Source organism: Urocitellus parryii, chromosome 6, assembly GCF_045843805.1.
Source record: "Urocitellus parryii isolate mUroPar1 chromosome 6, mUroPar1.hap1, whole genome shotgun sequence".
NCBI classification, from domain to species: domain Eukaryota; kingdom Metazoa; phylum Chordata; class Mammalia; order Rodentia; family Sciuridae; genus Urocitellus; species Urocitellus parryii.
The window spans coordinates 3407840-3433999 of record NC_135536.1 but is presented as its reverse complement, the minus strand read 5'-3'; the positions used below and the strand labels follow the sequence as shown (position 1 = coordinate 3433999).

General features: G+C 50.6%; 1 protein-coding gene across 17 annotated transcripts in view; it reads left to right on the top strand.

Annotated features, from left to right (window-relative positions):
• Klc1 (kinesin light chain 1) overlaps window positions 1-26160 on the top strand; it is a 56196-nt gene that overhangs the window by 26686 nt on the left and 3350 nt on the right. For 2 of the 17 annotated variants that reach the window (XM_026405475.2, XM_026405474.2), the window contains exons 4-15: window positions 1366-1444; window positions 1916-2141; window positions 3987-4074; window positions 4648-4749; window positions 6946-7119; window positions 7451-7550; window positions 9613-9662; window positions 9738-9805; window positions 11077-11185; window positions 14113-14274; window positions 19929-20059; window positions 23058-23124. In XM_026405475.2, coding sequence (XP_026261260.1) covers window positions 1366-1444; window positions 1916-2141; window positions 3987-4074; window positions 4648-4749; window positions 6946-7119; window positions 7451-7550; window positions 9613-9662; window positions 9738-9805; window positions 11077-11185; window positions 14113-14274; window positions 19929-20059; window positions 23058-23124 — 1356 coding nt within the window. Of the gene's footprint in view, window positions 1-1365; window positions 1445-1915; window positions 2142-3986; window positions 4075-4647; window positions 4750-6945; window positions 7120-7450; window positions 7551-9612; window positions 9663-9737; window positions 9806-11076; window positions 11186-14112; window positions 14275-17909; window positions 17965-18622; window positions 19861-19928; window positions 20060-23057; window positions 23125-24074; window positions 26114-26160 lie in introns of those variants that run through there. The other 15 variants (XM_026405473.2, XM_026405479.2, XM_026405471.2 and 12 more) reach the window with 14 other exon arrangements.

Sequence of the window (26160 nt, the reverse complement as noted above, 5' to 3'; positions counted from 1 at the left end):
GGGAATCTGAGATCAGGGCTCTCTTCCTGGCTCGCAATTACCTTCTTGCTTGCCCTTGCATGGTGGGGTGGAAAGAATACATATAAACCAACTCACTGGGTCCTCTTCTCATGAGGACACGCGTTGTATCATGAGCCTCACACTTTGGCTCATCTAGCTCTAGTCCCCAGGGGAAATAGTTGAGGTGATATCATTCTGATTTGTTAGACTTACTCTATCCCCCTTAGACTGCTATGGGAATAAGAGTTCATGGTGTCAGCCAGTGATTTACCTGCAACACTGAAGAGTGTTGAGAATGAGGCTTCTCAAAGATTTTTAAGCTCTTTATTTTGAAAAAAATTCAGACTTGGAGAAGACAGGTTTAGAGCTGACTCTCATGAGCTATTGTTCCTTCTGAACCTTTGGAGTAGGAGGCAGGCACCTCATGCGCTGCCCCTTGCTGCTTCTGGGTGTAGTTCCCTAGTGAGGCTGTTCTCCCGTAGAAGCCCAGGGACAGGGCTGGTTCAGGTACTCGAACACGACTGGGCACTTTTTCTCCTCTGCAGCCTGGATTCCTCTCTGCTAACTGTCTCAGCAGTGTCCTTCCCGGCGTATTGTCACTGCATCCTGGATCCAGTTTGGGACTGTGTGTTGCACACTGTTGTCCCCACTTTTTAGCCCTCTTTCATTTGCAGCAGCCCTCAGTCATTTTTGTCTCTAGTGACCTTGGTGTCTTAGTGCGGCCCAGCCACTTTAGCCAGTTTGGGTCTGTGTCATGTTTGGATTCTGTACTCCCAGAGGTACACTCTAAAAGTACGTGAATTTACCAGGTTTCACCTCCCAGCAGCAGTGTCTGCTGCCCCATGACTGCTAACACCTTACCTGGGCCAGCCGCGTCTGTTCCCTCATCCAGGATGCACTACCAGCAGTCTGTGGGGAGGCGGGATCACAGAGCAGAGACCGATAGCTCCCACCTGCTCTCTGGGCTCTTGCAGTGGAGCAGTGGTGGGTAAAAACAGAGAGTTCAAGCTGTGGCGATCAGAGGTGTTCCATAGTAGTCTGTTTGCAAATAAGACTTTATTTCAAATAAGCCTTGCTCTGCTTTGCTGGAGCCTTCTTAGAGCACAGGTGAAGAATTGGAGGCAGAGAAGTATAGCCGTCTGTCTTATCAAACCCTGGCCTGTATTTACGTGTTCTGGTGTCTACTCTCGCGAGCACTTCATTGTTCTGTTGAACTGATAGGTGAGCCACATGGCTGGTGACTCTGTGAGCTTAAACACTGCCAATCTTTCCTAAGATTTTTAGTTAAATGAATTTTATGTTATAGATTTTCAGGCAGGATGTGTACTGCTGTAGAATAAGAGATGCTTTGGGTCTCTTTTGTAGGAGGACAAGGACACCGATTCTGCCAAAGAGCCCCTAGATGATCTCTTCCCAAATGACGAGGATGAGCCAGGCCAAGGAAGTGAGTGGCGAGTAGTGTGGTTCATCATGCAGTCTACTGGAGTCCACTTTCTCTCTGAGGATGCTCCTGACAGTCAGTGGGAGCCGTAGCACAAAAGCCTCAGCACACACGATTGTCTTTGTCCCCTAAAGGTGTTTGGGGCTATGGTGGTGTGAAGGCTGGACCTAAGAACCAAATGTACACTCATGGTACAGGTGTGGCCTGCAGGTCTTGCAGGTAGAAGAGGTTGGAGTTACTTCTTCCTATCAGTTCCTTCCTATCAGTTTTACAGCCAGGAAGTCTGATGCAATTAGCAGCGGACAGGGCACCGTCCCTGTCAGGCTGAGGTTCTTTCCCATCTTGCCCAGGGGATATTTGCAGGTTGAATTGGCATAGAGCTAACTTGAATCAGAGGTAGTGGAAAAATGTCAAACTAACTGCCTTCTGTGTAGCTGTCCTGCCAGCCCTCTGAACTGTGCTTTCTCTGTGCAGTCCAGCAGCAGCATAGCAGTGCTGCCGCTGCTGCCCAGCAAGGCGGCTACGAGATCCCGGCGCGGCTACGCACACTCCACAACCTGGTGATCCAGTATGCCTCGCAGGGGCGCTACGAGGTGGCTGTGCCGCTCTGCAAACAGGCCCTGGAGGATCTGGAGAAGACTTCAGGCCATGACCACCCTGATGTGGCCACCATGCTCAACATCCTGGCCCTGGTGTACAGGCTAGTCCTTAGGTTTCTATGCTGAATTGTACCTGGAGATGACTTTTTTGGTACTGGGGATTGAACCCAGAGGCATTTAACCACTGAGTCACATCCCTAGCCCTTTCTATTTTTCATTTTGAGACAAGGTCTAAGTTGCTTAGGGCCTCACTAAGTTGCTGAGGCTGATCTCAAACTTGTGATCCTCCTGCCTTAGCCTCCCAAGCTGCAGGGATTATAGACATGTGCCTCCCTGCCTATCTGGAGATAACTTTTTAATCAGCTTGCCCCTTAAAATATGTTTTATAAATTTGTGTGAGCTACTTTCCAATCTTTTCATCTGCTTCTCTTCAAATAGCCAGGGGTTACATACAAAATATTTAGCGAACTCTGTGGCAAGGGTCTCACTAAGCTGGAGTAGGCATTGCCAGTATCTACCAGTATCTATCCACCTGGGTCAGCCTTGGTTTTTTTTGTTTTTTGTTTTTTTTTTTGGTAGTGCTGAGGATGGAACCCAGGGACTGGTGCATGGTGTGTGCTGGGCAAACATTCAACCACTGTGCCACACCCCAGTTCTTTTTTTTTTTTTTTAATATTTCTTTTAATTGTAGATGGACACAATATTTTTATTTGTTCATTTATTTTTTTGTGGTGTTGAGGATTGAATCCAGGGCCTCACACCTGCAAGGCAAGCGCTCTACCACTGAGCTACAGCCCCAGCCCAATCCCAGCCCTTTTTTAATTTTTATTTTGAGACAGATCTCACCAAACTTCCCAGCTTGGCCTTGAATATACTATCCCCCTGTTTTTTGCCTCCCTGAGTAGCTGGGATTGCATTGGGATGCCCCTGGCTTTTAGAGTGAATACCTAAGATGAGCCATTGTGTAAATCATACTGCTGAACTACTTTTCAGGGGACAGTGCTGTTTGTCCTCCTGCTGCAGTATCTCCTATCTGGGTGGTGTTAGTCGACTATCTTTTTGTTTTAATTGGTATTTCTTTGAGTCATGCATATTCTCCTGTGAATTTCTGTGTGACTTGCCCATTTCTTCTCTTAGAATTTTAATGCTTATAGTTCTGCCTTTGTTTTCATTTTGCATCTGAATTTCTGGTGGGCTCTTCAAGTCCCAGTATGCTGGGCCCTGCTCCTAAAGCTCCTGGCCAGGTGGGTCTGGGTGGGTCTGGCCTTTGGACAAGCAAGCTCCAGCTGTGTTGATGCTGCTGGCTGGCCTGGCTTGGATGTTGAAGTCCATTCCTACTCATGCCAAATGTGGGCTCCATCCTTTTTAGACTGCCTCCGGTATTCTGTGTGGAGCTGCTGGCCCACGTAGTGCAGGTAGCAGTGTTGTCTCCATGGTCTAGAGGAGAGGCCAAGTTCAGAAGCTGGTCAGGTGTGACCCAGAGCTTACCTTGCCCCAGTCCATGAACTTTTCTCTTTTTCTGTCACAACTAGATTAAAAACAACAACAATAACAATAAAACACACACACACACACATATATCTATATCTATCCATCTATATATATACACACACACACACACACACACCTGCACACACACATACATACACATGTACATATATGTTTTTCTATATATTGAATTATGTATTTGGAGCTTAACTTTAATTTCTATAGTTCTGAAATTACATTTAAAAGGAGTTAGGAGACTGGCTGTAGCTAGTGTTAGAACATGTACATGTGTGGCATGCACCAGGCCCTGGGTCTAGTGCCAGCACCATTAGGTAGGTAGGTAGATGGGTGGATGGGTAGGTAGGTGGGTAAGGATGTTGGTAGGTAGGTGGGTGGGTAGGTAGTTGGGTGGGTTTAGTAACCCACATCAGGACACTTATGATGTGTTTTTGATTCAGGGATCAGAACAAATACAAAGATGCAGCGAATCTGCTGAATGATGCCTTGGCCATCCGTGAGAAGACGCTGGGCAAGGATCACCCTGCGGTTTGTATATCTGGTTCTTTTGATCTTTTTACACTTTTTTTTTTTGCCCAGTGTGATTTTTGTCCGGCTCACCCAGTGTCACACTCAACAGCGAGGGCTGAGAGCCGCTTCCCAGGTGCACAGGTAGGGCTCTGCCTGGCAGCAGGCAAGCTCTGGTGCTCATGTACCAGTCACTCCTGATTTGTGGATCACTACCCCTCACCTGGCTCACCAGACATACTCTCTGACCCTAAATCAAATTGCATGTCCTCTTCTAGATTTGTTTCTCAAGAATCTCTGTGTTTTTTTTATTAAAATCTGGTCAGATTTGCAGAGATCTATTTGTGGCTTTTGGAGAAATTGAAAAAAATCAAGGTTAATTTGATGTTGATTTATTTAATCTTAGAACTGTGTTCTGCTGTGCTGTGTGTTGTGAGTGGTGTGAGCAAATCACTGTTCTGTGTTCCTGAAATCACATTCCCATCAGTGATGAGTGCTTTGCTGCAGTGTGGAGCATGCCCGGGTCTGCTGGGTGTGTGGCTGCTGCTCCTGACGTCTCTTACCTACGGTCCTTGTGTCCTCCTATGTTGGCAGGTGGCTGCGACCCTGAATAACCTCGCTGTCCTGTATGGTAAACGAGGGAAGTACAAAGAGGCCGAGCCATTGTGTAAGAGAGCCCTGGAGATCAGAGAAAAGGTGCGGAATAATGAAGAACTCGTGTTCTCTGAGATTCAGTTTTTTTGTGTTTTGAAAAGATTTTTGTTTTAAATTTTGAGAAATGAGCACTGTGATGAGTCATTGCTGATCATTTACTGAAAATAACTCATTTATAAAGGTTGATAAGCTGGGCATGGTGGGCATGGTGGTTCAGATATTTACTCTATAGTCCAACACTTGGGAGGCTGGGGCAGGAGGATCCCTTGAACCCAGGATTTCAAGACCTGCCTGGGCAATATAGCGAGTCCCCCTCTGATAAAAATAAAAAGATAGCTTCCCAACAGAGCCTAGTTGGCCCAGTCAGAGTGTGAGGCCCATTTAGGGGAGTGTTCAGGATGGCACAGTCCCAAGTGGCCCAGAGACAAGGGGCTCCTGAGCTGCACTGAACAGTGTTTGTGTTTCTCAGTAAGTTCACTCCATATTCCTCTTACAGCTTAAAAAGTAGAGTGATTATGTTAGGACTGAAGACTAACTCAGAGCTCTAGGCCAGGTCATTGCCATGGGTATTTATTAGTGGCTGCTCCAGTTCATGGTGCTTGATATTGAACTGTGCTGGGTGTGATGGTGCACACTATAATCCCAGCAACTCAGGAGGCTGAGGCAGGAGGTTTTCAAGTTCGAGTCCATCCTGGGCAAGTCCTTTTCTCAAAATAAAAAGGACTGGCAATGTAGCTCAGTGGTAGCATGCCCCTGGCTTCAGTCTCTACCACGACACACACATAAAAAAACCCCGAAACCAAAAACAAACAAACAAATAGAAACTAAAACTAGAAACTACTGTGGTGGTGTCTGCAGCACTGTATGAGTGCGTCCAGATGGCGTGGAACCTGGTGTCAGGCCTGTCCTGGGTGCCTAAGAGTAAGTAATAGCTTAACTTGGCATTTTTTGTGATTGTTTCAGTCATGCTGAAAGATTAATCACTTAATTTTGAGTCATGGCAAGGACTTTGGGGAGAAAGTGAAAGGGAGCTCGTGGCTTGTGTAGGTAATATTTTGTCGTCATCACATGATACCTTATAAAAGAAAATGGACAGTTGAGTTGGCTGAGGTCCAGATCAGAGCACACAAAGGTAGCAAGGATCATGAGCTCTATAAGATCATCTGCCAGTTGAGCTGGGTGTGGCAGTGCACACCCATAGTCTCAGCTGCACAGGAGGCTAAGATGGGAGGCTCTGGGCAACACAGTGAGACCCTGTCTCAAAGAAGAAATAAAAGTTCTTCCAAGTTTATTCAGATGTTTACTCTTCAATTTATTCAGAGCCCCTTGCTTGGTTAGAGTCCCTGCCTCGTTGCACCGTCCACTAGTCAGACCTGGGGACCAGGGGCCCATCATCTGCAGATCAAGCAGTGGGAGAGGAGTGGGAGGCTTAGGGCATGGCTGGGCACTGGGCATGGCTTTCCAGAGGAGGTCAGTGTTTGAACTGCATTTTGGATAGCTGAGTTCAGTTTCCTGAGCAGGGAGAAGTGGGGGTGTGAAGGGTGCAGGGTTGTGTGCTGTCTGGGGGCTGTGTGCGAGAGGCACAGAGCTGAGGACTATGCTGTCAAGGTTCAGGGAGCCTCAGGGCATGTCTTCACTCTTCTGCACCTGGCACCTCTCTAGCCAGGGTCCTGTGACAGGATTGATGGACAGGGTGGATGGTATGGTGGGCTGTCTCTTCCTGGGTGGGTCTGGCAGTAAAGGATGAGGAGAGGGTTTGGGTCATGAGACTCCCCAGAGAGAACAGAACAGCCAGGTGACGTGCTCCTGAGGCAGTGGGGATGGGGCGAAGGCTCCCTGGCCTTGGATGTGGGGTCTCCTCTCCGGGGCTGAAGAGGGCCCTGCAGGGTGAGCCTTGAGAGCAGGGAGGCTAGAGAAGAGGGCCCAAGCAGCTGGGAGAGCATTTGGGCTCAGGTAAAGCAAGCCTTTGTGAAGCCCAGCTCTCTGTTTTCTCTGTGTAGTGGGCAGTAATTTGCCTGCGGGAGGCTTGTCACAGGAAGTGAGCACTTAAAAGCAGCCAAGGAAAATCAGCACAGTCCTTCCTGCCCTCTGGTTATCTTTGTTTTGTGGCATGGGAGCCATTTAAGGATTTTTAAGTCTGGATGTGGAACTCAGCCATGTTTATGATTTAGAAGGATCCTTCCTACAGGAGGGTGGTGACACGGCTAATGTTTCCATTTTACCATTCTCTATTCCCAGGTTCTAGGAAAGGATCACCCTGATGTTGCTAAGCAGTTAAATAACCTGGCCTTACTGTGCCAGAACCAGGGCAAATATGAAGAAGTAGAATATTATTACCAGAGAGCCCTGGAGATCTACCAGACAAAATTGGGACCCGACGACCCCAATGTGGCCAAGACGAAAAACAACCTGGTATGTTACAGATGTGGTTGGGCATGTTCTGCACACCTGTAATCCCAGCTGCTTGGAGGCTGAGGCAGGAGGATTGCAAATCCAAGGCCGGCCTGGGGAATTTAGCAAAACCCTGTCTCAAAATAAGGATAAATTAAAATTAAAAAAAGAAAAAAGAAAAAAAATGGGTTGGGGTATAGCTCAGTGGTGGATTTCTTGCTTAGCATGCTCAGAGACCTTGGTTCAATCCCAGAACTGAAAATAAAACAATACAAATGTTTTGTTATTTCACCTGTAGATGAAAATGTTTGCTTTATTTACATGTGAAAGACACTAAATATTTTATTTTAAGGCATCCTGCTACCTGAAACAAGGAAAATTCAAGCAAGCAGAAACATTGTACAAAGAGATTCTCACTCGTGCACATGAGCGGGAGTTTGGTTCTGTGGATGGTAAGAAGGCTTTCATGTATTAAAAAGTGTGATTTCCAACTATGCAGTACCCAGTTCTCACAGTGTTTTCTAGATAGAAGTTGCTTTGAATCTCATGGTTTTCTAAATGAGAAGAGAGCATGGTCAATCAAGTGTCCATTCACGTGTTTGCTTGTTCAAGTGTCCATTGCTCAGTAAGTGTGGTGAGAGCCCTGCGTGTGCTTTGCTGGGTTTCCTTGGTAGCTCTGAGAAGACCTTCCTTGCTGAGGAACTTAGGGCCACTTACTTCTTAAGTCTTTCCTTGCTGCTGCTTAAGTTTGCTTTCTTTATCCACAGCCTGTACATATTAGCTTAGAGCACCTAGCTGCAGCCTCCACTCTGCCTAGGGTACTTCTGTGACCCTAGCAGCCCAGCCTGTTGGCAATGTAACCTGCCATTTGTCTGTCTCAAAGAGCCAGGCCATATCCCCTTTAGATCCGTCAAGTGTTGCAAGTGCTTAAGACACAGTTGTGGATTAAATATTTTACTGAATTTAAACTGCTCAGTTAAATAATAATTGTGTTAGTTTTCCCTCACTGGGTGTTACCCAGGCTTCAGGATAGGGCCAGTTGGTGGTATGGCATGCAGGGACCGCAGAATGTGGGTCACTGATGCACATGGAGTGTTTTTTTTTTTTTTTTTTTGTTTTGTTTTGTTTTTACTGCTAAGGCACTTTATTGTGTTGCATCCTAGAAAAAGAATTTCAGTATTTTCCTTCTTCACGGCATGGAAATAGGTGGTTCTGCCATTTCCTGGGTCTCTGTGTCACATCTGGAACTGGTCATTCCATGGTGTAACTTGGACTTCCCCAGCAGTTCCCCAGCTCTACTGGTGTCTTGTGTGAGACTTGTGAGTGTAACCTGCCTCTTGGCCACAGTGAGACGTGGGCTGATGGTGCTGGAGTGTGGGCCTGAGCGCTGCTCTAGGGGCATCAGCAGCACGTGTCTGTGCTTCATCAAAGCTGTGTGGGACAGCTGCCAGAAGCATGTTACTTTTTCCTTTTACAGATTTTCTAGAAACCACTTTGGAAACATTTTTCAAGAATGTACTTTGTAGCCAAGTGCCATGGTGCAGGCCTGTAATCCCAGAGGCTCCAGTGGCTGAGGCAGGAGGAGCAAGAGTTCAAAGCCAGCCTCAGCAAAACTCAGTGAGACTGTCTCTAAATACAAAATAGGGCTGGGAATTCGGCTCAGTGGTTGAGTACTCCTGAGTTCAATCCTCAGTCACCCCCACCCCCCCAAAAAAAAGAAGGAAAAAACCCCCACAAAAAACGTACTTTGTTTCTCTGCTAGTGAGTGGAGTGGTCAGTCCGCTGCAGAGGCTGCAGTAGGCCCTGGATTTGCCAGGCCAGGAGGTCTGGTGTAGCCATGTGGCAGGGTTGACTGTCCCGCTTGCTTGGAGTGTCACAGTTCATAGGGAGCATTCTGACTTACCAGCCACAGAGGTGCCAGGTCATCTCTCCTGATGCTCCTTTTCAAAAGTTCCCCTGGAGTTAAGTGATTTCTTGGATTTGCTGTCTGCTGCTGCTCAGGGTAGTAATGGGCAGTTTAGTTAGTCGGGCTCAAGTTTAAAGCAGTTATCTTTACCGAATTTATTCTCCGTGCAAATCCTAAAACACAGGACAGAAAGGCCTTTTCATAAGCCTCATTTTTAAGATTCTTTTTTTCTTTTGTGGCGTGGGTTCATTGTCTAGTGGGAGGTATTCATGTTCTGAGCAGTTGAGACTTCGAAGGAATATTGATTTATATCTTTTCTGCTTTTGCTCCCCAAATCTTCTACTTTTTCTCAGACTTAGGTTTAATGTGAGGTGCTCAACTTCTGAGTGCTTCCAGTATGACATGAGCCTGCATCTGTTGGGTTGTTTGGCCAGGCACTTGCCTGGAATGCTTCTGCATCTCCTCCAGCATGAACTTGATCTGTCCAAGTTATAAGGAGTAATACTGAAGAAGTGTTGTCCACAAACCTTGCAGTCACCGAGACCTAACAATTTCTGCTCACTGGGCTCTTGCTCTGCGGCTTACCGAATGTTGTTATTCTTCCCCAGATGAAAACAAGCCCATCTGGATGCACGCTGAGGAAAGGGAAGAGTGCAAAGTAAGGCTGGTTGAGCGGAGGGGTGTGGGTGCTCGGCCCTCACAGCCTTCATGTTAACTCTCTGTTACGGTTTAGGGAAAGCAGAAGGACGGGTCGTCTTTTGGAGAGTACGGAGGCTGGTACAAAGCCTGCAAAGTTGACAGGTGGGTCTGGTCAGCCAAAGACCTGCACTATAGAGAGGTGCTGCAGGGCTGTAGGAGCAGCTTGGGAAGGTCAGATGTGGGGATGTCCCCAGTGTTGGGTAGTCCCAGATTTCCCCCAGTTCCATTCATGAAATCCCACCATCTCTGCTAGTGGATTATTTGTATGCACACAGCCCACTATTAAAGAGTGGGTCTGCCCACTGCTGCTCTGTCAAAGAAAACCACCCAGTGGAAGGAAGCGTGGGACTTAAATGAGGAGAACAGCACTGAGGCAGCCTTGCAGCTCCCAGGGCGGATGTGCAGAAGATCTCAGAAGGCCAGCACTTGGAAAGCCTTCCCCAGCTGCTCGGGGCATGCTTTGCCCTTTTGGCTCTGGGGGTGAGTCTCCCAAGCCTGTGGTCACCTGCACTCACATGCAGTAGGGCTGCCAAGGCCCATCAGAGCAGTGCCCCTTGTCTGCTTCTATCTCCCTGTCTCAACTTCCTCCTTCTCGAAGACTCGGCTCCCCTCTTGTCTATTTCAGGAAAATAGACAGTACATGACAAGCACATCTCTTCTTCCTACCCTCTGAGCACTGGTCTTACAGATATGGGAGTGTACTGGAAAGGCCCGACATTGATGAGGGAAAACAGCTCTCACAGTACTCATCCGTACTGCAATGCTGCGGGGTTTGCTGACATAATAGACCTTCCTGTTAGGAGTCCAACTTGTCTGCAGTCTCCTCTTGCTTCTTCAACTCATACCTGTCATTAGCTGATGAGCCTCTAATGAGACAGGAGGTTATGACTGCAACATGGCAACCTGCCCTCAATCCTGCCCAGCACAGGCTGAGCTCTGTTTCCAGGAGCATGTGCTGACCCCTGAGTAGGCCAGCTACATGCCTCTGTGGTGGCCAGAGGACCATCAGCAGCCAGGCCCTGGATGGCTTCAGTGTCTGCCTGCTGTGAGCTTTGCTGGAAGCAGCAGGGTCTGACGGCGTTGGCAGCAGGCCTTTTTGGGCTGGGAGTGCTCTTCAGAACATTGCAGTTGAAGGAAGAACATGTCCCATGGCGTCCCCTGCCAGCAGACTGTGAGTGACTCCTGCTTGCCCTCTGTGCCCAAGGCACTGACAGTAAAGCAGGCTGTGCAGCGCAAAGGGAAGCAAGGGCCGGGAATATGGCAGTACTCATCCGTACTTCAGTGCTGCGGGGTTTTTCTAGGCAAACCTGTGATGGTGGCCACCTAAGCCATGTCCCTAACAGTGCTGCATGTCGTATGCTTTTTTTTTACAGCCCGACTGTTACAACTACTTTGAAAAACCTTGGAGCACTTTACCGACGTCAAGGGAAATTTGAAGCTGCAGAGACATTAGAAGAAGCCGCCATGAGGTCTCGTAAACAGGTGGGTTATCCTGCTATCTAAAGGAATGGAGTACTGACAGCTGTGGCAGTGAGCTGTGAGACCTTCAGCCCTGAAGGACAGATGTAGGGTTCTGTCCTGGTGAAGCGAGGCATTCAGAGCAGGCAAATACTCAGAGGCAGAAAGCAGAGCTGGGGAGAGGAGTGGAGCAGTTGCAGTGGTAAAAGGCCCCTTTTGGGGTGGGGAAAGTTCCTGAACGAGATAGCACAAAGCTGACAGTCACTGGCACTTGCCTACCTCTGGGTTACATACATTGCGTCTCTTTTTAAAGGAGTTAGATGAAAAAGATGTCTGCTTCATAGTTTTCTTTTTTAACCTGTTATGAAATCCCCTAACTGTGCACACTAGAGATGCCTATGGAGAGCAGCCCCTGTGTGTGCCCTGCACAGATTGGGCCATACACAGACTCCAGGGAGGGCATCCTTTTGAACTGTCCGCTCTGTGGCATGGCTGCTGTGGAGGCTGGCTGTCCTCCAGTGGCAGCTGGCCATTGTCAGGTGGCCATTGTCAGAAGGCTAATAGCTTGGTTGGACCTTTTGCTACCTGATTAGTGGGGATTCTGTAAAGAAGCCCTTTTTTCCTCATCTAGGATAAAACAACAGTGCTGAGACAGGAAAGATGCTTGTTCGTGCCTTTTAGCCACCAGTTCAGGAGTAAGGAGTTATTTTTATGCAGAGGTGTGTGTGTATACGTATGACCGTGGCAGTTTCTGTTTTGTATTTTTAGGGTTGGGGGACAGGTGTAGGTATTTTTTCTCTGACTGGAATACCTGTAGGCTATTTTTATAGTTGTGGGTTTACAGCCACTATTTTGCTGAGTGACGTGTCCTATAGAGTAGTCTCACAGGTGAGGAGAGAGGACAACATACTTGTGAGTGTGGGCAGAAGCCTTTTTTCCCTGCCCTGCCCTAACCATGCTCCTCTTCCTGGGCCCTCTCCATTTGCAGCTGGTGTGCAGAACGCTTCCCTGTGTGAGGAGGGGTCCCAGGTGGGGCCTGGGGCAGGGTTGATATTAGTCCTGTGACAGGTGGTGGCACTGGGGTTAGGCGACATGTGGTGTGTTTGGAGTGTGGAGCTGGGGGCTGAAGCAGTGCAGAGAAAGGACCTGGGAATGCTTCAAGTCCCTGTCTCTTCTGGGCTTGTGCCTCAGAGGGAAGAAGCCACAGAAGGCAGGGAAGGGGCAATGTCCACAGCAGGACGTCAGACTTGCTCACTGTGACCCAGGCTGCGGGGGGGGGGGGGGGGGCGCATAGGGGTCTCCTGCTGGGACTCCCGTGCACTGGGCCTCATACAGACACCAAGGAGGGGCCATGGACAGGAGAGGATGCGTGTTCGTTCCGCTGGTGACTCCCTTTTCTTATTTTGGTACTGGGGCTGGAGCCCAGTGCACCACCACTGATCTGTGCCCCCAGCCCTTCCTATTTTGTATTTGAAGACAGTGTCTTGCCGCGTTCCCCAGCTTGGCCTCCAACTTGCGATCCTCTTGACTCAACCTCCTGAGTTGCTCATCACTTCCTAAGCTGTGAAAAAGTGCTTGTAAAATATACCTTTTGAGAGTTAGTGGCTGGTTGAAAAAAATTTCTATCAAGGGGCTGGGGATGTGGCTCAAATGGTAGTGCGCTCGCCTGGCATGTGTGCGGCCTGGGTTCGATCCTCAGCACCACATACAAAGATGTTGTGTCCGCTGAAAAACTAAAAAAAATAAATATTAAAATTCTCTCTCTCTCTTAAAAAAGAAAAATTTAGGGGGAGGGGCTGGGATTGTGGCTTAGTGGTAGAGCGCTTGCCTAGCATATGTGAGGCACTGGGTTCGATTCTCAGCACCACATATAAATAAATAAAATAAAATTCATCAACAACTAAAAGAAAAATAAAAGTAGGGGCTGGGGTTGTAGCCCAGTGGTAGAGTGCTTGCTTAGCATGTGAAGGTCATTGGGTTCCATCTTCAGTACCACATATGAATAAATAAAATAAAGGTATTGTGTCATCTACAACTGAAAAAAAAAAAAGAATAGAAGTAAAGCCAGGCACAATGGCACACACCTATGACACCAAGGACTCTGGAGGTTGAGGCAGAAGGGTCACAAGTTTCAGGCCAGCCTCAGCAACTTAGTGAGACCCTGTCTCAAAATAAAAAATAAAAAGGGTTGGGATAGAGCTCAGTGGTAAAGTTCTCCTGGGTTCAATCCCTGGTTTTTTAAAAAAAAACACATTAGTTTTCAAGCATGTACCTGAGACACCAGGTGTCTCCTAGCATCCCGTGAAACTCCTCACACCTGAGGAAGTATAGGGCTCGCCCTAGTTCTCCACTGGATTGTGTCATGTTTCAGACACTTGACCCCATCTCTCTCAGCCATCCTTCCATCCTTTTGAAGCATTTCAGATAATTTGTAGGTATCCGTACACTTCCTACTGAATATTTCAGTATAAATCATTACCTAGAGCTCAGTATCTGTTTATAGCTTTCTGCCTCTTTTTTTTTTTTTTCTTTTGAACCAGGGATTGAATCCAGGGTGCTCTACCACTGAGCCACATCCCCAGCCCTTTTTATTTTGTATTTTGAGACGGAGTCCCCCTAAATTGCTGAGGCTGGCTTTGAATTCACAATCTTCCTGCCTCAGCCTCCTGAGCTGCTGGGATTACAGGTGTGTGCCACGACACCCAGCCTCTTTACAGCTTTTAATTTGAAGTGGACACTCAGAGAGTGTACCGCAGTCCTGAGTTGTGGCATTGTGGACACTGTGTAATCCCGACCTGTCATTATCATTAGGAAGCCCTCCCCTGTGCCCTTTCCTGACTTTTTTTTTCCTCCTGATAATTTACCAGCTGGTCTTTTCTTGAAGTATCTGAGAAACCCCTGCTCAGACTTGCCTGCTAATGGGTCCCACGTTTCCCCTGCCTGGCTCACAGGGTCTTGACACTGTTCACAAACAGAGAGTGGCTGAAGTGCTAAATGACCCTGAGAACATGGAGAAGCGGAGGAGCCGGGAGAGTCTCAATGTGGACGTGGTCAAGTACGAGAGTGGCCCTGACGGAGGGGAGGAAGTGAGTATGAGCGTAGAGTGGAACGGGGTAAGTACAGCGCACAGCCAGCTGCGCGGAGCTGGCGGGCGTGCTCGCGGCCCTCGTCCATCTCCTTGCTAGGCCTTTTCCTCTCCTAAATCAAGTGCCTGCAGCGTCCCACAGCCTCACTGCTGCTCATACTCCAGGCTCCCGCTTGCTTGCTGTGTAGCCTCTTCTTGGGAGCCCACGAGAGCTGCTTGACTTACCCCTGAGCTCTCCATGCTGACTGAGTGTCCTGGCGACTCAAAGCATTGGCCATATTCAGGTCTCGTGTCACCCAAGGAGTCGGTAGACGACTAACTGGCTTCTCTAACTTGCCTGTTTCACTGCTAACTCAGTGCTCCCGACTTCACTGAGCTGGCTGTTCTGGATGTGTTAGAATTAACCAGGTCATCTTCAGAGAGATGTTGGAACTTGTTTTTAGAGAAGAACAGCTCATGGACAAAAGCATCAGGGTGGCCACTCCTCCCACTGACCCACCTTAGTCCTGCCTGCCAAGTCTTCACTCTTGGGGCGTCTGGCGATCCCACTCTTCACTGTTGCCTGTCCAGCTTCTCAGGTGGAGACTGCTTGTGTTTGAAACAAGCAGACCCCCGAGAGCTGCACTGGCTGGCTCTGGGGAAGTCCACTGCCCAGTCAACCCAGTGTTGCAGGGAGCATGTGACCCCAGCTACTTTTCTGTACATGGAACTGGTGTCCTCGTCAGCAAGGATTTGCCATCCATGTGCACCATCGAGTTTTTGAAGCTGCAGCAGTGGTTTGATTAGCTGCCATTGTGCAGTTTTGTTAAACTGCAGTTTGGGGCTTCTTATGTCTGTCTTATAAAGAATCCATTTGTTCTTCAGGATTTTCTTTAGCTGTAGCAGATTGGTAGGAGCTTGCATCCCAACTGAGCAGTCTGGAAAGTGGAGCAGCCAGAGTTTCAGGGAGAATATTCTATCCATTGTCCTAACCTGGCAGCTTCCTTGCTTTGGATCTTTCTGTGCCAAGACAACCAATCAGCATCTGCTTTGACTGCTGAAGCCCAGCTGGGCAGTGGTCCCAAACTGCAGTGAGGACAGGGAGTCCTCCTGCCTATGTCTGCCCTGTTGGAGCTGTGTACTGTACTCTTCTCAGCTGCTCTGTGCCTGCATGCTTTTCCAAAGAGGGGCCTGCCTGCTTGGTCTACAACGCCTGCGTGCAGAGTTTGACTCTCTTGTATGAAGTTCTGGAGGAGTTTCTCTTGAGACAGTATTTCTAGGTCCATGTCTATATGACTTTTGTGGCAGTGAGACTGTGACAGCCCAGGGCTCCACCATGTCTTCAGGACGTGCTGGGGAAGGAAGGGGGGCTTCTCTTGTCCACCTGGGAAGGGGCTTGGGCACTTTCCCAGTTGGATGTGGCTGGAGGTGGCCACGTGGTGGGCAGCAGCTCCCCCCACTCTCTCTTGTCCTGTTTCCTTTCTCACTTTGGATACATTATCACATAGGACATACCTGTGTGGTGACTTGGGGCTTTACTTTCTAAGTAGCACACTTGACTTCCAGACAGTGGTGCCTCAGGGCGCCTTGGCTGCAGGGTTGAGTTATTGAAACCATCTGTGAACCATAGGTCACCCAGTTCAGAGGTTCCTGAATGGGGCAGGGTGCCCTTCTTCCTATGGAGTGGCCAAGGCCTTGAGTCCTGGGATGGCTGTGGCCTTCAGACTGCTCTTTGCAGCATTGAGCTCCCCTCCCCGGGCTTTTGATTTGCATTTTATTTTCAAATTGTACTTCCATTATTTTAAAGAGGCAGTGGAGGCCATGTGCACACTCAGGCATTTATTTTGTCAGCTGTGAGAGGTGTGGTTACACGAGGAAGGGAGTCCACTTCGTTCAGACGTGAGCATGCTGCAGCCCAGTGTGTTCGTCTGTCTGCACCAACGATCAAATGGTCTCTCCTGCCGGCTGTAAGTGAAGGCTTCCTCGAGGTCACACATTTGAAAATCTGGCAACCACTGTGTGTCTCAAGATTTTTTTTCAGGATTATGCATTTGAGATAAAACAAACAAACTGGGTGTTGAGGCAGATGTCAAGAGTGCACCTGTCACCTCTTACCTCAGATTTCAAGACTGCACCAGTCACCTCTAACCTCAGATTTCAAGTTTTTATTTTAAATTGTGGTTTTGCATAAATTTTTTTAATTTTTAGAAAAAGAATTTCTGTATCTGATAATGGGTGGGGTTGCTGGGGAAGGAACCCAGGCTTGGCACATGCCGGGCCAGCGCCCCAACACTGGGCTTCACCCAGCTCCTCAGTGCTCTTCAAAACCTCGGAACCCGCCACGTGGGGGAAACCATCTGTCACTCTCTTGGGTTGTGGCAGCTTCAGCAGAGCCAGTGCAAGGCCTTTTGCTTAAGTGACAGTGGCCATTTCCACAGGACCTTAGTTTTTTCAGAATTCAGAAGTGGCATAGAACAAAGGGTGCCATGGTCAGAGACAAGGCAGACGGTCCTGGTCATTGCCCCTGCCCCTTAAGCAGGGTCATGTGAACAAAGGAGAAGGCCAGCAAGGTCACTGGCATGCTGAGGACTTGGGGAGCGTGGGTGTCAGGTCTGAACAGTGGGGTCACTTGCTGAGGAGGCACAGCTCTCTTCTCTTGCCTGTGCCCTGCCAAGACTGCGACTCCCTGGGGCTCCGCAGGCAGCTGGGGCTCCTGAGCCCCCTGGAGTGAGCACAGCTGCCCCCGTCTGGGAACCCTTTTCTGGGTGAAACAGCTTCCTTGGCCTCTGTCCAGGGGCTTTATGTCCTGTGAAGTGGGTGCTTCAGTCACAGGCACCATGGGGCCCTTCTGGGCTGTCCTGGGTCGAGGTCTACTAAGCCAGTGTCAGGATGCGCTTCCAGCCCCCTGTGCCCAGGGAGCCTCCATCCCCGGCCTCTGCTGGTTCTGCTGCCAGCTCAGAAGCTGCCCTGGCTGTCTCCCGTCTCCCAGGCTGCTCTTTGCTGAGATTTCACTAAGTTTGTAATATACTGAATTCCTCTTACCCAGGATTATTGGGGAAGGTGATAATGGTTAACTAGAAGTAGATTTTTATTTTTGAAAAATTACACTAGGAAGACAACTAGATTATACCAAAAGGGAAATTTAAAAACTGCAGCACCTGCAGCCTCCCTGCTCAGAGGCCCCTGTGCGACATGAATGTCTTCATGGCATGTAAAGAAGTGTCAGCATGCAGGGGCCTCCTAGTTCCCAGTCCGTCCGGTGGAGTTCTGCCCAGTCTCTGGGTGGTCATGTCCTTAGGTGGCACATGCAGAGTGGGGACCAACCCTAAGGGGGCAGATGTGCCCACCTCTGGCCCAGCCCAGCCCTGAGTACTAGCTTCAGACCTGGTTGCAGGGCTCATAGGAAGTGGTAGCTGGCCTGCACGAGTGTCACCTTCCTCCCCAGCAGCTGCAAGCGTGTGTGTGCGTGTGCATGTGAGTGCGTACCCATACCTTGAGATCCTTTGGACCCTGTGGTTAGCCTAGGGTCAAGCTTGGGGAAGGTGAGCACCTGCTGTGGGCACAGTGGATGGCAGGCACAGAGCACCAGCCTCCTTTCTGTGAAAGAGCAGTGGGAACTTCTGATTTATTTCCTCCCAGCATTCTTGAGGCTTTGGTAACAAGTTTTATTTTTCCATTTTAAAGATGAGAAAGATGAAGCTCGGGCTGGTTAAGTGACTTGCTCAGCGTGAGCCCCATGGTGAGTCAAGTGGCTGGGGACAGGCCTGCATCTGGGCTCCTGTCAGATGTGGTTGTCCTCGGGCCAGACCCAGGAGGCCTTGCTGCCCGTGGAAACTCATTTTATTTAGGATGTCAACTGCATGTTTAAAATGTGCTGTCGACTTTTAAAATCAGTGGTTCTTAAGTTCTGAAATGTCTAAGATGTTAGTGTTTTTAAGAGAGTGGGAGTCCTGCCTGACTTGGGGAGCAGTCACAGTGTGGGGTACCAGGAGAGGCTTAAGAGGGAGAACTTCCCAGGAGAGGTCCAGGTGGCCAACGTTTTGGTCCCAGCAGATGCCTTCCAGTGCCAAGTCTGCTCGACGTAGTTACTTGTGAGAAATTTCACAGTGGGCCTCAAGGAAATTTCTGACTTGCCAGCCCACACTCCCAGAATGCTCCCTTTACTCTGACGACCATCAGGAGTACCCACCGATATTCTGTAGGGTGCCCTGGGGCTGGGCACCTGCTCTCTGCAGGGCTGGTAGAAGCAGGTGGCAGAGGCAGTGCCCATTGCTGAGGCTGCACAGTGCTGTGAGAGCCGTGACCTAGAAGTACTGTAACCAAGCTGTGTGGAGCGTGATCTGCTGCCCTGTCCTCACCGCGGGTTCACGTGGCTCTCTCTCCTTTCTGTCTGACAGGCCTAGCCGCCCGTGTGCCTCTCACACTGCTCCTGCATGACGGGTGGCGCCTTCTCCGGCTTCCCTCTCTCTTCAGTGCTGCCCGCTGTGTCTAGCAGCCCCTAGGAGCTTGTCAGAGCTGCACCTCTGTGACTGGCCATTCCTCTCGGTGCTGCTGTCCTCTTGGGGGCTCCTGATTTCTGTATACATGTAGCTTTGCCAGATATGTATTTAGTAATAAGAACTGTATTAATAAAATCCATTTACTGTGTAATACACAAGTTCAAAAATTAAGAGCGATTAGCTGTTCACTCTGATTCCAGGTAGTTAGAAGTGTCGCACAGGAGTTACCATGGTGGCATGACGGTGACCTGTGGACAGTGGCGAGCTGTAGGAGTAGGGCATGTGCTGCACGTCCCCCTTGTGCTAGAGGCCTGGCGGGGCCCTGCAGGGCCTCCAGGACACGCTGCAGTAGTTTGCTGTGTAGTCTTGTGTGAAGTTTAGCGATTCTGCTCTGCTCTACTAATCCTCAAGTGCTCAGTGACGTGTGTATTTGTGTCTTTCTAACTTCTAATAAACTCACTCCGGCTGACCTGTGTCCTGCGTCTGTCTGCTGGGTCCATGAGCGCCGTGCTGCAGAGCCCCTGAGCCACGGGTCCCTTGGGTCCCACCGAGGGGCTGTTCTCAGAATAAACGTCGCTGTTCACACACATTTCCTTCTGTGTCTGATTTCTGTTGGGTTCTGTCAGGAGTTCATTCCTAGTGTCTGAGCTGGTCACGGTGCCAGGTGGTCCCTCTTTACTTGCTTTCTTCAGGGTGTCTGAGGATGTTTAGTTATTTGTAGAAAATGAACATTGCACCTAATTTTCTCACTACATTGATACCGACATTGAAGGAGACCCTTCTGTTTGCTGGGTGCTGCCTGTAGCTGGAAGGGTCCAGAGGATTCACTGTCTAGACCAGATGTTCACCTGTTTATTGAACACGGGATTTGATTTTGGTGACATTCCTCAAAGCTGCCCTAGTTTCCTAAAGTGTGTGTTGTCCTTCTCTCAGGGCAGCAATCTAATTGACTTGCCTTGGGGAATGTGATGGCTTGGTTTCTGTGAGCTGCTCCATACTCAAGGGGTCTCACCACCATTGGCTCATCTGTAATGAAACTGCACGTGGATGGATTTCTGTGCCCACGGCCAGTTGGTGGCTTCTCAGGACTAGAATGGCTGGGCTGAGCTGGGTGGGCTGGGCGGGCTGGGCGTCCTGGTCTGCCCCCAGCTGGGCCTGGGGGGGGGTCCTCCTGCAGCTTCACATTTGTTCACATTTTTTTCAGGATGGCACTGGATCTTTAAAACGCAGTGGTTCCTTTAGCAAACTCCGGGCCTCCATTAGACGCAGCAGTGAGAAGCTGGTTAGGAAGCTGAAGGGAGGAAGTTCACGAGAGAGTGAGCCGAGGAACCCCGGGTAACTATCTCCCCAGCCCTCCTGCCCACCCAGGCCCTTGCTCCTCACTAGGCCCCCTGAGGCACCTCCTGCATGGGCCCAGATTCAGCAACGGGGAGGGGTTTAGTAGGTTCCATCTTTGTCCAAGATGGAAATAATTGTAAAACTTCCTGTTAGAGGCCCAAAGGGTTGATGCCTTCAAAAGAAATTTGTAGACTTCGATTTTGTTACATGTTTAAAGAAAGCCTTTGCCGGGAAAAGTGGGTATATTGAATACTACAACACTGCGAGTTTGGAACTTGTTTACCCTTGATAGGCATTACTTTTTTTTTTTTTTAATTAGCATTAGTTCAAATCCTTTAAAATTTTAATCTTTCAAAATCACGTTAGCTATGACTACTTTAACTCTCATGCAGATATCATTATCAGGAGCAAAAAGGGTTTTGAAAGAAGGGCTGTAGTTTTATGGCTTTTATAAAAAGAGTTTGTATTTTCATACTTTCAGTTTCTATGTGTTTGAAGAAAGGCCTAAGTCATGGGTCTTGGAGTCTTCTCTACAGTCATATCCACACTGCCAGTTTTCAGCGGGGTGTAGCGACATACACCTGTAATCCCAGGAGCTCAGGAGGCTGAGGCAGGAGGATCGCAAGTTGGAGGCACTTAGCAAGATCCTGTCTTAAAATAAAATATAAAAAGGGCTGGGCATATGCTCAGTGGTAGAGCACCCCGGGTTCAATGCCCACCACTGTGGCGGGGAGGCGATCCCACGTGAAACCTTCTGTGGTCGAAATTCTGGTCAGCTCAGGGCTGTCAGTCTACCACGGACCTGTGAGAAATGCCAAGTCCTGACCTTTTCAGCTGTTTGTTATTTTGCCCTTTAAAACCATGTCCAGTCTGATCGCCTCAGTGGCATTCAGGACCTATGCCCGAGACCCTGCCATCACCCACACCTGGTGCCTCAGTAGCCAGTAGAGGGTCTGGCCAGAGGGTCCACAGTGGCCACCACTCTGTGCTTGGCCTTCTTGGCCACTCTGTCCCTCTAGGAGTCACTCCACTTGAGGGTGAAAACTTCTGGTGGCTTTTGGGAGCTGGGTGTCCCTGGGCAGAAGCAGTGCTATGCTGCTGTGGGCCCCTCAGGAACACCTGTCGGGGAGGTCAGGGTCCCTGCAGCTGGTGGAAACCGCCTGGGCCCTGGCACAACGCCCCCGGCTGGCCAGGTGCAGTGCTGCCGTGCTCTCTCACTTGGAAGGTGGCCCTGGACTGCCGTGGGGTGAGGTGTCTGATTGTTCCCAGACCTGGAGTGACAGGTCACACAGAGTGACAGGTACACTGAGTGACTCTGGAACAGCTGGATGCTTGCCTTTTTACGACGTTGGGAGGGGCCGACAGTGCCCCACGGCTGCTAGGTCTGCCCCTGCAGGGGGACCTTTCTGAGCAGAACAATTTGTGCATCAGAACACCCTATCCAGGGTTTTAGTTCCTCAGAGGGAGGCACCCTGGCGGCTTGAGGCTGTGGACATTTTGAAGGCCTTGGTGTGCACACCCTAGTTCTGACTCTGAGCCCTGGGACACGGCCACACTTCCCACGTGGGAGCAGTCAGCATCTTTCTGTTGTTTCCAAGACCTGGCTTCTGACATGCAGAGTGTGGCCGCCCTGCACTGTGTCCAGTACTGCTGCAGGGTTAGCCTGAGGATGGCAGTGGTGTCTGTGCTCACACAGCCCAGTGCGTCCTCAGTGGCCTTGGGGCTCCCATCCCATGAGACCACAAGGCCAGTGTTCTCGGGCACTCCCATGGGCTGCCTGGCCCTCCCTGGTGTCCTGCTGTTGGCTTCCAGGGGCCCCAGCACCTGCTTTTCTAGCCAGTGCTTGGGTGGGGCTGAGCCTATTGGCCTGGGGCTGCCACAGGAGTTGCTGACTGGACGTTCCAGGAGCAGGCTTTGGTGGCCCACTGCTGAGCTGGACTTGCGTGCCATCGTCCTGATGCCCCAGAGTGAAAGACAGAGTCACTGTGAGGGGTCCCGCCGCTGCTTTCATCCTGCAGAGTTGAGGGAGAAGGCTGCATTGCCTTCTTAGAAGAAACCAGCTGGCCGCAGGGAGAAGAGAACAGTCGAGCCGTGGACAGGGCTGAGCTGATGTGGCTGCACTTGGTCTGTAGTGGCCTAGGTAGAGGAGAACTAGTGGGGGCCTCTGGCAGCATCCGGGCGGCTGCTGGACAGTCCGTCCTGTTGGACACCCTGGGTGGGTTCTGCTTTGGGAAAGGTAAGCTGTGGTCTGCGTGTCACTGTGTCAGCGAGAGCTGGCCCACAGCTGTTGGCTGGGCACCCTTGTCCTCCGTGTCCCCGTGCTCACTGGTGTGCAGCCACATTTAGAACCAGGGTCCCACGGGAGCACTCCAGTGACCTCAGCACCGCATCACTGTGTGAAAGTGGAAGTGGCTTCGTGTCCAGAGGTGTCCGTGAAGGAGGTGAACAGTGCAGTGATTTTTGTAGCCTCCGTGATCTAAACCCAGGCTACAGGTCATTCCTAGGCCAGCTCAAGTACTGTAGTCATCAAACGGTGGGGGAAAGTGAATGTATATATAAATGGCTGTGTTTTTTTACACGTAAAGCCATAAAATTTGTTTTAAATGTTGGTTTTCTAAAGTAAGAAATACTGCCTTCAGAGTTTTTCTTACTGATGATAAAATTGCTTTTCCTAATATATAAAAAGTATGAAATACAGAACATACTCATGTGTCTCATGGATGTTCACAGTGAGCTCCGTGTTTGGCCTGGGTGGGTTGAGCCCTGCATGAGGCCCTCAGGCCTCCAGAGCCCCAGGGCAGACATGGCAGAGGGGCTTGGTGTGTCCGAGAACCATGGGCTCTTTGTTGGGAGATGCAGGAAACTGGGCTTTTGTCTGGGGCATAAAACAGCAAGGGACTTCCAGGGAAGGCCCAGTCCCCAGGGACCCCAGTGTCCTGCTGGCTGGTTGACATGCTGATCCATTTATCCTTGCATGTCCGCGTCGGTGTCGCAGCATGAAGCATGCCAGTTCTCTGAATGCTCTTAACGTGGGTGGCGAGGCTGCAGAAGATCATTCCCAAGTAAGGAGCCTTCCCTGTCCTGCCCTGGCCGCGCAGCGCCGAGCCGTTCTGCCTATGCGGCAGGGATGTGAGTCGATGGCCGGCTGTGCCAGCCCGCCCTTCCTGCTCGCCACGTTGGTTGTGTGAGCCAGGGATGCTCAAGCTGCGAACACCCACGGGAGAGGGGTTAACCCAGTGATCTTGCACGTGGCTTGACCTAGTTCAAGCAATTTGTTCTGATAGAGTAATGTCAAAGCTCGACCGATTCTCATGTGAGGAATCATGATTTCAGTCTCTAACTGGTCCTTTGCCTAGTTGAGCTGTAACCCAGTCCTCTAAATGGCCAGCACCAGGTGGCACACGGCTGGTGTGTGTTTGGACACTAAGATGTCAGTGCCTGGCCGCGGTCTACACCGCACACGTGCAGTGCACTTTGTTTTCATCTTGGCCTCTGTCTGCATCAGAAGTGGCCTTTTTGTTTTTGTTTTTTGTTTCTCTAGAACATCTGGTGTGGCCATCCGTTGGGGGCTTCAGAAACTGGCCCTGTTGCTCAGGTCCCCAAGTAGACCTGGCAGCCCCAGTGGCCTTGACTCCCTCTGCTCAGAGCTCACCCACAGTTGCTGGTTCCCAGATACCACACCTGGAGAGCTGGCAGCCTTTCAGTGGTCACTGACAGGAGGGCCTGGCAGCACCTGGGAGGCACTGCCCAGAGCTTCCCCAGGGCTCCAGGCAGTCACTGGAGGACACTGAGCACTCCTAGCAGTGAGATGGAGAGGTCTCGATGCTGGGGACCACCCCACAACTGCACACTGCTGTGGCCGAGCCCAAAGGCTGTGGTTGATGCAGACCTCTAGCCTCCAGGTCTGAGCACTGGAGCTGAAGAGCTGAGGAGTAGGCCAGGCCTGGGACCCCACGGAGCTGGCACCATTGGGGTTGCTGGTTAAGCATGACGTTTTGTTTTCTTCATGCAGGAACGAAGTAACTGTTTGGCAGACTCGAGAGCTCTGAGTGCCAGCCACACTGACCTGGCCACTGAGGGTCAGGACAGAGCTAAATAGAATCCCCGAGACTAACAGAGCACTGAGACCCTCGCAGCCCTGGTGGTGGCCGAGCTTTCTTTCCTAGATAGTGACGGCCAACCTCAGAAAAGAGGTTGCCTTTAGAAAAGAGTGGGCAGCCATGCCCCAGAATTCTGCATCTGGCGCCCGAGAGCCACCAACATGAGAGCCGGACATGCCTGCATCTGTCTCCCTCTTGCCCTGATCCCAGGCCTCTTTTAGACTTTGATACTGTGACAAGTCTGTAATGAACCAGAGACACAGAGAATGTCCTCTCAGAAGGGAGCTCAAGGTATCTGTTAGAGAAACCAGGGCAGGAGAGATGGCGTGGCAGGGAGGAGGCTCGTCAGGCTCTACCTTGCGGTGTTCCCTCAGGGCCTCTGCAGGGCCAGCGTGGTGACTGACAGGGTATGGTCCCAGCCCTTGCCTGCTGGCCCCTTCAGCTAAGCACCTTGACACGTGTCTTTCATTTTTGAAAAGCTTTTGATGGGTGGATTTTTCACGAGAACCATTCAGATCCACCTCAAAAGCTTGCTGCTTCAGGCAGCGTGCGAGCCACAGGAGGCTGTGAACCCAGCAGGTTCAGGGAGCTGGGTGCCGGGTGCATCCTTTGCCGGGACGTGGGGTTTCAGTGCTCACCTCGCAGCAGCCATGGCCCTACCTTGTTTGCTTCCAGCTACCTTGAAGCATCCCTTTGCATGCTGCTGGGCGAGGGGCTGTATGCTGGATGTGGGCTGCTGGGGCCCATGTGCTGTTCTTGAGCCAAGGGCCGGAGGTGACAGCAATGGGGGTTTTTGCAGCAGCTGGACTTGAGATGTCTTCATGTGCCCTGTGACTGGGTATCAGTTCTGGTTGCCAACTGTGGCATTGGGAAGGGTGTCTGCTCCTGGCAGGCCTGCGTGTGCCTCAGGGCTCTGGCCAGCCTTCCTTCTGTACTGCCGCTTGGAGGCTGTTGTCTAGGCTTGCACTGCAGCTTCTGAGGGGTCGGGAACTAATTTACTAAATGCTGTCTAGTGAGGTTTAGGACATTCCACAGTGTGACAAGCTGCTCCCTACACAGCTACCCAAGAAAAAGGGAAGCTGCAGGCCCAGCTCCCTCCACTCCAGGCTGTGAGCACCCAGAGCTAGGCCCCTGCGGATGCACTGCTGCACACCTGGCCCAGCCCAGATGGCCTTGGGCTGTCTCTGTGGGAACACAGGTGGGGGGCAAAACCTGTGGCACCCAAGGAGCCACACTTCAGTCACAGGGGGAGCTGCATGGGACCTGGGGCAGCGGGTAGCCTGTCTCCAGTGTGGTCGTCTGCATCTTAATGCTCTTAGGAAAGAAGTGGCCACGTCCCCACTCCTCAGTGTCCTCGCTGGTGGAGAGGGGACCCTAGGTGAGAGTGGCACTTGTCTCTTCAGTCTTTGTCAGTCCCAAGTTAAAAGCCAATCTAAGCCAGGTGGTGCACACTGGGGACGCTGTGGCAGGAGGATCACAAGTTCAAGGCTACCCTGGGCAGTTTAGTGGGACTGTGCCTCACAAAGGCTGGGTGTTGCTCAGTGGTAGAGCGCTTGCCTTGCCTGCCCTGGGTTCTACCCTCACCACCACCTAACAGTGGCAGGAAGGTGGAGCAGCTGCTGCCCAGGGCCAAGTGTGCTAGTCACTGCAGGGACCATCCATAGATGTCACAGGAGAGCTCCCAGGTGGGCAGCACAGGGAGGCAGAAGCCAGACCTGGGGCTGGGCTGGGCTGGGCACTGCATGGACTTCCTCCCAAGTGGTCCTGGTGTTGACAGGGTTGGAGGAGATTAAACCTGTACCTTACTTTTTTCTTAAAAGAATTAAAAAAAATAAACCCCTGCATCTGGTGTGAAAGCTGTGAGGGGTACCATGCCACCAGGAACTCTTGGGTTCACGGAACACAGGCAGCTGCAGAGGCTGTCTGTGCCTCGGGGTCCAGGTGTCCTGGGTTCTGGGGCTCACGTTTGCATTCTGCAGCAGCACAGACCCTGTGCAG